Genomic DNA, 12818 nt, shown 5'->3' with positions numbered 1-12818 from the left:
AAGAGTTTCTATAGAATTGGTAATATTTTTTCCTTAAATTTTTTTTTTTGAAGCTTTATTTAAGTGTGTTTTTCCAGGACCCATCAGCTCCAAGTCAAGTAGTTGTTTCAATCTAGTTGTGGAGGGCGCAGCTCCCAGTGGCCCATGCGGGGATCGAACCAGCAACCTTGTTGTTAAGAGCACCGTGCTCTAACCACTGACCGATCTGGCCGCCCCTCCTTCAGTGTTTGGTAGGATTGAACTGTGATCCATCTTGGATCAGAGTTTTCTTGTCTGATATAAACATAGCCACTCCAGCTTTATTTTAATTAGTAGTGTCATGATATATCCTTTTTCACCTTTTTACAATTAACCTATTTGTGTTTTTTGTTTTTTAAAGAGAATTTCTTGTAGACAGCATATACTTGAGTCTTTTTTATCCAATTTGATATGGGTTAATTTATGTCTTTCATCTTGTTTTCTATTTGACATAGTTACTCTTTATTCCTTGTTTTCTTTCATGCTTTGGGATTGAAGTTTTTATGGTTTCATTTTATTACCTTTGTTGCGTTATGATATATATATATATATATATATATTTTATGATATATATATATATATATATATAGTTATTTTAGTGATTGCATCAGTTTATAGCATACATCTTTAACTTGCCACAGTCTGCATTCAAGTGACATTATACCACTTCACAGAATATACAAGTAAGGATCTTAAAATAATATACTTTCATTTCTTTTTTCACAGCTTTTATGTTATTCATAAAAGTACATTTTGCTTTTACATGTTTCAAACTCCACATTACATTGTTATTATTATTTAAGCACTTATCTTTTAAAGAGATGCAGAACAAAAATTCTTGTATATTTTCCTATGAAATTACTATTTCTGGTCTCTCTGTTCCTTTATGTAGAACCATATTTCTCTCTGGTATCATTTTCCTTTTGTCTGAAGGATGTCCTTTAACATTTCTTGTGGCACAGGGAGATGAATTCTGTCAGCTTTTATATGTCTTAAAGAGCTTTTATTTTACCTTTGTTTTTGAAAGATGTATAGAATTCTGGGTTTTCTTTCAGTACTTTCAGAAACGTTGCTTCACTAACTTCTGCTTATATTATTGCCAGTGAGAAATCTGGTGCCGTTCTTATCTTTGTTCCTCTTCCCATCATGTGTCTTTTTTTCCCTCTGGATACTTTTAAGATTGTCTTTTTATCATTGACTTTGAACAAGTTCATTATGTAGTTTTCTTCATGTTTCTTGTGCTTGGGGTTGTTGTCCTTGGATGTGTTGTTTATATATATTTTTAATCAAATTTGAATTTTTTTCAGCCATTATTTCTTTATGTTTTCTCCACCCCTTCCTATTTTCTCTCCTTTGGGGATTCCAACTACATGTTTACTAGGCTGCTTGAGTTTGTCTCACAGATCACTGATGCTCTTTTCATTTTTAAAAAATTATCTTTCCTCTGTGTATTTCATTTTAAATAGTTTCTATTGCTAGGTTTTCAAGTTCACTAATCTTTTCTTCTACAATGTCTAATCAGTCATTAATCCCATCCAGTGTATTTTTTGTATCACACAATACAGCTTTCCTCTCTAGAAGTTTCATTTTGATTCCTCTCTCTTGCACCCGCGCGTGCGCGTTCTCTCTCTCTCTCTTTCTCTCTCTCTCTCTCTTTTATTCTCTTATTGTCCATGTCTCTGCTTAACATATGAAATGTATGGTGCTAAATAGTTTTATAAATATTCTTGAACTTCATTCTGGGACACAGTTATTTGGAAACAGTTTGAGTTTTTTCAAATCTTTTAATATTTGTTAGATAGAGCAGTGTTTAATTTGGTATATTCCCCATTACGGAGGCAAGCCCCTTCTGGATATGATAACAAATGCCCCATGAATTATGAGGTTTTCCAGTCTGGCTGGTGGACATAGGCCCTATGTGAGCAGTGGGTACTGTTAATTCCAGTCTTTTGGGGTTCTTTCTCTGAACTCAGGTAGCTTTTTCCTGTGCCTGTGCTGGCTAGTTCTCAGCCGAGTATGTGAGATGGACCCTCTGCAGAGCTTTAGCATCCTTTGTCCAGCTCTCTCCTCTCCAGTACTCTGTTCTGCGAACTCGAGCTGCTTTGATTTTCCTGGGCTCTTAACTCTGCCTCCTCAACTCAGGGAGTCCTCTGGGCACGGCCTGGGTCTCCTTTCCTGCAGTGTGCCTTGGAAACTCTTACTGAAGTAAACGGGGGGCAGTCATAGGTTTCATCTTGTTTCCTCTCTCTCAGAAGTCACTGTCCTTCGTTGCCATAAAAACCATTGTTTTGTAAATCTTGTCCAGTTTTTTGTTGTTTCAGATGGGAAAGTAATTTTGGTCTCTGTTTTGGAAGGGATGTCAAGGATGACATCAAGATTTATGGCTTCAGCAACCCCGAATTTAGAGCTCAGTGTCCTAAGATGGGGAAGACAGTGTAGGGGAGCGGGTTTGGTGTTGGTGGGAGTGGTGGGAAGGTCATGCTAAGTGTGAGGAGCTCATTGGACATTGGAGTGACCTCAGAGAGGCAGCTGGACATGTGAGTCTGCAGTGTGGGGATGCACATTGTGTGTCGTTAGTGTAGATGCTGTGTTTTCCCGAAAATAAGACCTCGCCAGACAATCAGCTTCAATGCGTCTTTTGGAGCAAAAATTAATATAAGACCCGGCCTTAATAAATTAATATAATATAATATAATATAATATAATATAATATAATATAATATAATAATATAATATAATATAATATAATATAATATAATACTGGGTCTTATATTAATTTTTGCTCCAAAAGACGCATTAGAACTGATTGTCCAGCTAGATCTTATTTTCGGGGAAACACAGTGGTATTTACAATCATGACACTGGATGAGCTATCCGAGGGAGTATAGCTAGAGTACTGTTGACCATTTTCCCCCTGTGTTTTCTGATCATTTGACATCTAGGGGCCTTGCTGACACTGGAGGAACTGCTCTCGCAGGGTTAACTAATTTGTAGGGATAGCAAACAAGTCACCTGGGAGCATACTGTTTCATATGCAAACCAAGCAATGCAGAGCCCAGTACCCACCAAGCACCCCCTTTATTGAGCATTTACACTGTGGGCCACTATCCACCTGCTCTAACCACCCCAGGGCCAGATAACAAACAATTAGGGACGTGCCCTGTGCTCCAAAGCCCACTGAAAATATTATTCAAACTAGTCAATCCTAATTCTGCTTACTCTGCTTCGCCCATTCTTTCCCAGGGACTCCACAGTAAAAACTCTTGCCCACGTTTCCCTCTCCCTCCCTGTGCCTCCTGGCCAACCCTGGTGCTTCCCTGTGTGGCACTGCATGGCATGCCAAGTCTGCTTCTAGGGGACTGTGAGTAAAAACGTCTGCCTTTGTGACAGCCATTTCTGTGTTTGCGTGTGTTACCATATCTGATTAAAACAAATCCTAAGTACTCTTAACAACAAGTACAGAAACGCCAGACTGGCCAAGTGGAGCGTGTGCATTTCCTACCTCATTTAACCTTCACAGCAGCCCTGTGAGGTAGGTATTAGTATTATCTTCCTTTTTTAGACGAGATGACAGAAATAGACAGCGGTAACGTAATTTGCCAAGGTCAGCAGAGTGGTGACGTTGGGATGTAGACTGAGGCGGCTGACACTGGCCCTGTGCTCTTACCCAGGGTTTACCCATATGCGGTCAGAGGAGAGACAGGACACTCCAGAGGAGTGGGGTGAAATTTGTGGTCCGACTCCTTTAAAACGTTTAGAAACTGCAACCTGTTTTTCTCTCCCCAAGACATAATGTGTTTTGCTTTGTTGCCTAAATGATAACTTAAACCAAAGGGTGACATCCAGAAAAGAACTTAGAGGACGCCCTGGCCTGATTTCTTGGGATGAGCAGGGAGTTAACAATTCCATTTCATGATGAAAACACATCCGTCCATCATAGCACCCTGCAAAATTAGGAAGAAGATGCTGGGTTCTCTCGCTGTACCAAGCCTGCAGGGAAGAGTCTTGCACATTTAAATCTGAGGAAAAAAAAACAGCTATACTTTTCTATTTCCAGAAGATATTGAAGAAGGGATGATTAAAAAAAAATTCTCCTCCATTATTGACATATATAGTACTTTTAAGAAATTTGGAAAATACCGAAAAATCTATAAAGAGGAAAAAATACTCCTGTAATCTCACAGCCCAGAGATACCACTGTTAACGTTTCAGTGCATTTCCTTTGGGTCTTGAGTTTTTGAGTAGAAGAACTAATCAAAAGTATTTCTGTTTTGGGATCTGTTTCCTTCTCTTTCACTGACTCTTTCTGTGTTGTGTGGGGTATGTATGCACCCTATGTGTGTCTGACTGTCTCTTTCCTTTCTGTTCACACACACCCCTAAACCCCATTGGAGATAGTGCCCAGTTCTGATGGGGAGCCCAGTTGGTTCAGTCTCACTTTGGTAACTTTCTGCCAAATTTGGGGGCCACGTGAATTGCCTTCCTTGGGCCTTTGCTCCATTCCTCCCAATCAATAACTAATCAGCACTGAGTTGATCTTATTAGCTATTGCGCTGTCTGCCTCCCAAACCCCAAACCAAGCTGGCTAATGACAGTGGTTTTAATTAATATGAAGCAGGTTAAGACTCATTACAGCAAGGTTATTGGTAATGAGATAATCATAAGGCAAGTTATTGGGCTGGGAGTGAAAGCAAAGTTGGAGGAGGGGCAGGGAGACCGTGTCAGCTGTCCTTGCCATCTTTTGGTAGGGACAGAGGGGCATTGTGGGGGCTCAGCAGTGAGGACATGCTGCAGTGACACACCCAACCAGCCAGTGAAACCAAGTGCTAGGTAAGGGCAAGGCTCCGGTCCAGTGAGCAAATGGGGGGTTGGTGTTACGGTAGTAGCAGAAGTAGGGAGATCTTTGGGGAAGAGAACCTGAAATTGCTGTATTTAGAATAGGGCGCTATAGCTGTTGTGTTTCTTATGCATGGATGCTTTGCAATTTAGATGACACAGCATGAAATTAGTTATTACTTCTGTCTATTAGATTGTGGTCCGGACTTCTTGTACTGAACAAAGTATAGGGGGTAGACGGGTCTGAAGTGGTTTTTTATTTTTAAATTTAATTTTTCTGATATTTTTTCCCCTTTTCTGTCTTTTTCCATTTATTTGTTGAGCATTGACTGCCGTGTTTCCCCGAAAATAAGACCTAGCTGGACCATCAGCTCTAATGCATCTTTTGGAGCAAAAATTAATACAAGACCCAGTCTTATTTTACTATAATATCAAACCAGGTCTTATATATAATGCAATATAATGTAATGTAATATAATATAATACCAGGTCTTATATTAATTTTTGCTCCAAAAGATGCCTTAGAGCTGCTGGTCCAGCCAGGTCTTATTTTCGGGGGAACACGGTGTAGGCTGGGCCCTGTGCTAAGCTCTTTTTTTGTGCATTGCTTATTTGATCATCATAGTGACATTTATCATTTTTCTCTTCCTATTACTGATGAGGAAACTGAGTTTCCAATGTTTATTAACTCGTCCATGGTTAGATGACAGGCAAATAGCAAAGTAGAAATTGAACTCAGGTCTTTTTGATTTCAAAGTTAATGCGATTAATCATTGTTTTATGATCCCTTATTGTGTTCAAGACCGACTCCAGCTTGCATTGGACTTTTAAACTGCAAATACTTCATTCAACTTCCGTGGCCACCCCGGTACCCAGCCTGATGACCTCTCCAGCACATGTCATACCTGCGAGCGACCGGCAGCTACTTTGAGTGCCTGTCATTAGTGATTCTAGTTTTGTGGGTTCATGTCCACCTCTCGGTCTACACTGCAAGCCCTTGGCCCATGAGGACCGTGGTTTTATTTCCTGGCATCCCCACAATGCTCGTACATAGAGAAATGCAGCCGATGCCTGTTCTTGGCACATGGCTGAACACACCAACATGTCACCATTTCCTGGCTCTGGGACCTTGGGAATGTCACTGAACCTCTCTGAGATTATTTCTTCATCCTTAAAGACACACATTCAGATCATTTTACAGAGATACTGTGTAGATTTAAAAACAATATCAACCACTTAGATTTGAGTGTTTACTGTAGGCCAGAAATAGTACTTAGACAGCACAAGGAAGATAGTCAGTGCTATTGTGACGGCTGTGTACGGTGTTAGAGGGATGGTAGTCTGGTGGGATTGTCACTTTGTGAGGGGTGTAAATTCTACTCAGTATGCTGTTTTGTACACCTTAAATTAATAAATAAATGATAATTCAAGTGCTGGCGAGGATGTGGAGAAAAGGGACCCCTTGTGCACTGTTGGTGGGACTGTAAATTGGTGCAGCCACTATGGAAAACAGATGGAAGTGCCTCCAAAAATTAAAAATAGAACTACCATATGACCCAGCAGTTTTACTTCTGTGTGTTTATCTGAAGAAGCCCTAAAAACACTAATTCGAAAAGACACATGCAACCCTGTGTTCATCACAGCATTATTTACAATAGCCAAGATATGGAAGCAACCGAAGTGTCCACCGATGGATCAATGGTTAAATAAATTGTCGTATGTATACACATAATGAAATATTACTCAGTCATGAAAAGGAATGAAACCATGCCATTGTGACAACATGGGGTGGTCCTCCAGGGCATAATGCCAAGTGAAATAAGTCAGACAGAGACAAATACTGTGTGATCTCTCTTAGGTATAGAATCTAAAAAGCAAAATAAAACCAAGCTTGTAGATACAGAGAACAGATGGGTGGTTGCAAGAAGCTGGGGGTGGGGGTGGGGGATGGGAGAAATGGGTGAAGTTTTTTTTAGTTTAAGTGAATATGAATTTTAAAAAATGCTTGTTTATGATAGTTGTTACTAATTTATAAACCTGAGCCGTCCAATATGGTCGCCACCAGTCACATGTGGCGATTTAATTTTAAATTATTTGAAATTAAATAAAATGAAAAGTTCCGTTCGTCAGTTGCAGTAGGCCCATTTCAAGTGCTCAGTGGCCACCTGTAGCCATGTAGCTAGTGGCCACACATTGGGCAGTGGACATACAGGACATTTCTATCATCACCCAAAGTTGTATTGGACAGAACTGTTGCAAATTAACTTTTATTTACCTTCATGTCCCTCCTGGGGCTGATGCCTGTGTAGGTGCTCGAAGAGATGTGTGGTACGAAGGACTAGATTCAAGGGAATGCAGAGGTCAGGAGATTCCGGAAGCTTTGCATTTCAGTGAGACCCTTGCGTGGTTGGGAGAAAGGATCTCGGGTAGGAGAGAACTGTGAGATTCCTGTATGTACCCCCTACTGCCAGCAGGAATAGCGCCTGAGGCACCAAATTAAGTAAGTGATGTAGAAAGGGGGGTATGCACTAAACCAGTGATTTCTTGAAATTGTGAGTGGGACCTGCCTTCTGATCCCAAAGGACGATGAAGCCATAGGAGCTGGATGTTTGCTCTGTTATTTAGCCTTTATGTCTTAGGGCCTTAAAAGCACATTTACAATTTTAGGTGAGTGGCAGTGTCCCTCATGTCCATGTGACTCTGTGTGTGTGTGTGTGTGTGTGTGTATTTAGAAGCTGAGTTGGAGGTGACTTTGGGGCCTCTTTAGCTGAAATGTGGGTACCATTCGTCGCAGATGCTGACGCAGTTTCATGGATGATGGTTTTGTGAGTGTATGACTCACTCATCAATCTACATTCTGGCATATGTACAGCTTGCGTCGAGGTGCACAGGTGTACAGGGGACACACATGATTTGCCCCAACGGCAGACGTGCCAAGTCACTGGTGACTCGGGTAGACTGGCCTTCCTGGGCTTGTGCGACCAGAGAGTGCCCAGACAGTGCACTGCCCAGACAGGGTCCCAAAGGTGACCATCGCTTTGTGCCAAGAGACACTCTACCTGGGACTGGCTCAAGCCACAGGTGAGGGGCAGCAGAGCCCTGGTGAGAGGGCTTGGCAGGGTGAGGCTGATGCTTTTTGAGGGCTGCCAGCAGCAGAGACAAATGCAGATGTGTATCCATCCCGTATAAAGAAAATGCTGGAGTAGGTCTTCAACACACAAACACACACACACACACACACACACGTATACACACACGCACATACACACACGTACACACATACACACACAGGTGCAAGTTGTTATGCTGTTCTCTCATTCTGAAATGCCCTCCTTTTTCACCCTAATCTATTCAAATTCAATTTCAGGGGCTAACCCTGTGTATCAAGCAAAGCCCAGTCACGCTAGTAATTTGAATGGGAAATTTAATATAAAGGATAATTAACTAGTAAAAGATTTGTTAACTCCTAAGAGGAGTAAAAGAAGACTCTAAGGGTACAGAAGTAGCAAATGCATAAAGCAGTGGCCCCCTCTGGGGCTGAGGGGTAGAGAACAAAGGCCTACCCACTCCCACCCCCCGCCCCCAGGCTGAGCTGCAGGGCAGCCCGGTGGACGGTGGGGAAACCTGGCAGGAGCCACGGTCCACGGGGGCAGAGAACTTGGTGGAAGGGTGTGGGCTGGAGCTGATATGTAGGAGCACCTGCTGGGTGGTTAGAACACTTGCTGGAGGGTGCGGGTCGAGTTTGTCCAAAGGAAGGGCCTGCCAGGTGGTGGAGAAATTTCGTGAGGGTGGGTTGGTCTGTGAGTGCCACTCCCAAGCCACTGCCCTGCTGGCTGCTGTGCTGAAAACCCCACACTGGGACCAGTGAGGGCGACTCCTTGTTCTGTGGGGCTTCCTAGTGTCCCTCCAGAGCCCCTGTTGCCAAAGCCTAATAGCGGTCATCTGACCAAGGGAGGCATGACACAGGATCACAACACAGGGCAAAGAAAGGGGGACTTGGAGCTAAGGGGCCCTACGTTCATGAGGGGCACATAGCCCCCTCCCTCCCGGGAGCCCAGCCTTTCCTCTAATTCCAGCTTTATTGTTTCTTCCATCTGCGCGCCCACAGCACTCAGTGGACCCCACTGCTGAGGTCGTTCTGTGTGTGAGGGGCTGTGTCGCGTCTCCCCACGTGGCATGGGGCACGGAACTCGGCCTACTCTAAGTCCCCAGTGAATACCTGCTAGTTGGTGTCTTTCCTGGGAAGGGAGGACAAAGGGGGGTGTGTGCTCACCCTGTTTTCAACCCTCTGCTTCTACTTGGTGTTGACTCTGGAGCAACCGTGAGTGGGGGCTGAGCGTACCTCCTTGGGGGAGGGGCCTGTCGGGTGCCAGGGCAGCCTGGCCGGGAGTACTGGTCGGACCTGTGCTTTGCTCACACTGTGGATGCCCCTCTTACTCTGCTGGTGATTGACATCTGACTTCGGCTGGGTTGGAATTGGGGGCCGATGATTTGAGTGGGAAAAAGTTGTGGGTTTGTAATGGCCTGGACCCTTGTACTGTGAGGGTAGGCTGGGTTCCGCGCTTGGCCATAGTCACCTGTTTTTCCACTTCCTCAGAACTAGGGCTTGAGTGTGGCCTTGGCCAGCCGTACCACTGACCTTCTGCCATCGGACACTGGCCAGCTCAGCCCCCACTTCCAAATTCTTAAGAGAATCTACCAGTCCCCCCACAGCCCTTGGACTCATCTAGGGGTGTGCTGTTTCTTTCAATTCTCAGAATTAATTCCCTTCTCTCTATAACCTCCTGTCATGGAACAGAGACTCGCCTTGGCCCAGCTTGAACCAGGCATCCACAGCCAGGCTGGAAGACTTTGTCGAGGAGGATGGAGTCACGTGTACATAAGGTTCCCTCAGTGTGTGTTGGGTGGGAAGCTGAGGTGTCCATCAGAGCCGGAAGTGGATGGGCGCGCAGAGGTCTAAGGACATCCGCGAAAGCCTGGAGTCTGGGGCGTCTGGTCTGCTATGGGGGGAGGGGCAGATGGGCTTCTTGTCTGCTGAGAAGAAGGTGTTCAGGGCTGCAGCCTTCTCTTCTTAATTTCTTAAGTAACAGTTTTCTGTGTAGTTCATTTGGCAACTAATTACATAGGATCTTTGAATGTTTCTTCCATGTTTGTTGCCTACTGTTATTTAACTCTTCATGTGTTTATTGCCTCCAATATGTGTTTAATTATGCCGGCATCTCTGATAGCACTTAAGAGAGGGTAAGTCCATCACAGGTGTTCACCATCTCTTGGTTGATTTCATGGGTGGGAGAGGGTCCCAGATTCCCACAGGGCACGGGGCTGCCCTGTCTTCTGTGTGTGCCCGTGGCCCCATCCTACCTCAGAAGCTGTAGCTCCAGGAAGGCAGGACCCTCCTGGTTCCAAGATGCTCAGACGAGCTGGGGTGATGACGGCGGAGGCACAGCCTTGGGGCAGATGGTGGACAGGTGGTCATTAGCCCACAAGTACAGGCTGCCCTGTCCCAGATAACCTGCCCAGCTGCCTGCTCCACGTGCCGGTACAGGTTTTGCTCCAGGTAAAGGAGACCACTGCAAAAGTTTGCTGAGTTAAGACAGCCCTAGGTTTGGAGTGTTTTCTAGACCTTCCTTTGACAGTTATTAGCTATTTCTTTATAAGCAGAATGTCTGAGTTTCTTATCTTTAAAGATACCAATGCCTGCCTCCCTGAGCTGCTGTAAGGATTAAAAGAAATAACATATGTGACCATGTTTTCTGAGTTGTAGGCCTCCAACAAACAGATAGTATTACTAGTATGTCTGAGGGTTGGGTGGCAGATACATTAACTGGATATACCCTTGAATGAATCATTAATAGATTAGATTTGACTAAAAACCTTGAACGAATGTACATTTCTGAGGGAGTGGGACCCAGAACAGGCAGGTTCTGATGGAAAAAACATCAGAAGTATCGGGCCATGTGAGAAGGCCGGCCTCAGTATGAGACTGGAGTTGGCTGCTCTGGGTACTGAGACTACAGGAGAACATTGAGGAAAAAGGTGAATGAAGGTGTGTGTGCATGTGTGTGTGTGTGTGCGTGCATGTACACACTGGGGAGTAAATCAGGTTTTCAAGCACGGGGCAGGAAGAGGGAACAATATCCAGTGCACCATGTGTGGCTCACACCTCTCTGGCCCTGGCTCATCTCCCTGCAGGTACACCTCCGTTCTGCCAGGCGTCTCTGTGAGCTCTGCTGTGCCAACCGGGGCACCTTCATCAAGGTGGGCCAGCACCTGGGGGCCCTGGACTACCTGCTGCCCCAGGAGTACACCAGCACGCTGAAGGTGCTGCACAGCCGCGCCCCACAGAGCAGCATGCAAGAGATCCGCCAGGTCATCCGCGAGGACCTGGGCAAAGAGGTACCCGCCTCTGCCGGGAGGGCTGGGCCCGGGGACGGAATACTTCTGCAAAGGCCCTGGCGGAGTTCTCACTGCCAGGTGCTGGGAACTCCCTACCCCCACCCCCGGCGTGGAGCCACACTTCACTGCAGCTTTCCGTGCTGAAATCAAAGAGGTTAGAAGGAACCTCGGTGGCCCTCTGTAAAAAATATTAATTGAACCATATGAAACAGTTGATATTCTACTGTTTTTGACCTGCAAACTAAGATGATTCAGATGGTTCAACCTAATAATATCTATCAATTATCGAGGGAATTACCATGTGCCTACAGCTGTGCTGTATTCCGTGCATTATCTCACTTAATCCTCATGAAAACATACGGGGTAGGTATTGTTACTCACCCCATTTTGCAGACGAGGGATGGAGGCTTCGGTCGGGAGGTAAAATGTCCAAGGGCACTTTACCTTAGTGAGTGATTCCAGCGCACGGCTCTATGCCATCAATTAGCTGTCCCAATCATCAGTGCATTGGCTTTTCTGGGACGTCTCTGGCAGGCAATCATCCCAGCTCTGCTTGGTTGTGTCCAGTGAGAAGAAGCTTATTCTCTCATCTGCTGCCCAGGGTGGTCTCTTTTTTTGTCGGTCGTCTCTAATTGTAAAAGGGCTTCCTCCTAAATACTAAAACCTGCCTCCTCAAACCTCAGTTTTCCAATGTTCATTTTGCCCCCTGGAACAACGGAGAAAGGGGCAAAGGGCCCTTCTGTCCAAAGCCTTGGTCACCTCAGGATTCACACTCCTTTGGACTCGTGCTAGTGACCTGCAGGATGTGTGGAACCCAAACTGGGCACAGTGGCAGAGACCCTCGCTGACCTGGTCTGGTTGTCTTGCTTCTGGGGACAGGGAGGGTTTGAGTAGCCACCTGCAGGTTGCTGAGCTGCAGGTCAGGCCCAGCCCTACAAATGGGGTGCTGTAATGTGAGAGTACCGCAGAGATCTCTACTGAAAAAGCTTCGTCTCTCCCCTCACCTGTTACTGTATTAGAAATTCTCCTCTCCTCTCTAAGAGAGAATCCTTTGGGTCGTGTACAGTTTTTCTGAGCAAAAGAATCTTAAAGTCAAGCCTTGATCAGCTGAAGCCTTTCCTGAGATTAGTTTACAACCTTTGATGCCTCCCCTTTGCCCTAAAATCAAATCCTTAGCACGGCTTTCACGGTCTAGCCCATCCACTTGCAACCTGCCTATCTGTTTCGTGACTGACTGATTGAGACAGAGTGGCTTTAGAGGTTGGGGTTTGGAGCCAGGGGCTTGGACCACGCACAGATTATTTATCCGGCGCCTCACTTTCCTTGTCTGTAAAACAGGGCGTAGTGTCCACTTCATAGAGTTGTTGTGAGGATTAGAAGAGACAATGAATGGCGAGTGCGTAGAGCAAACGCTCCACCAATACCAGCTGTTAATACTTATTTCCCTGTGCTCTGGTCACTCTGAGCCCTCATCTCAGATTCACCGTGGACCCTTAGCCCTCAGTGCCTGTGCGTTCTGTCTGCCTGGAATGTCTACTCCATTCTCTCCCTGTCAAGGGCTTCCTTGT

General features: G+C 45.2%; 1 protein-coding gene across 7 annotated transcripts in view; it reads left to right on the top strand.

Annotated features, from left to right (window-relative positions):
* The window catches only part of ADCK1 (aarF domain containing kinase 1), a 110738-nt gene that overhangs the window by 29966 nt on the left and 67954 nt on the right, over positions 1–12818 (top strand). For 5 of the 7 annotated variants that reach the window (XM_033108628.1, XM_033108630.1, XM_033108627.1 and 2 more), the window contains one exon: positions 11047–11250. The exons of the other annotated variants lie outside the window; for them this stretch is intronic. In XM_033108628.1, coding sequence (XP_032964519.1) covers positions 11047–11250 — 204 coding nt within the window. The remainder of the gene's footprint in view (positions 1–11046; positions 11251–12818) is intronic. 7 annotated transcript variants of the gene reach the window in all.

Source organism: Rhinolophus ferrumequinum, chromosome 6, assembly GCF_004115265.2.
Source record: "Rhinolophus ferrumequinum isolate MPI-CBG mRhiFer1 chromosome 6, mRhiFer1_v1.p, whole genome shotgun sequence".
In the NCBI taxonomy this organism is placed as follows: Eukaryota; Metazoa; Chordata; class Mammalia; order Chiroptera; family Rhinolophidae; genus Rhinolophus; species Rhinolophus ferrumequinum.
Note: the sequence above shows the minus strand (reverse complement) of the source record. Positions and strands in the feature narration are given on the sequence as shown.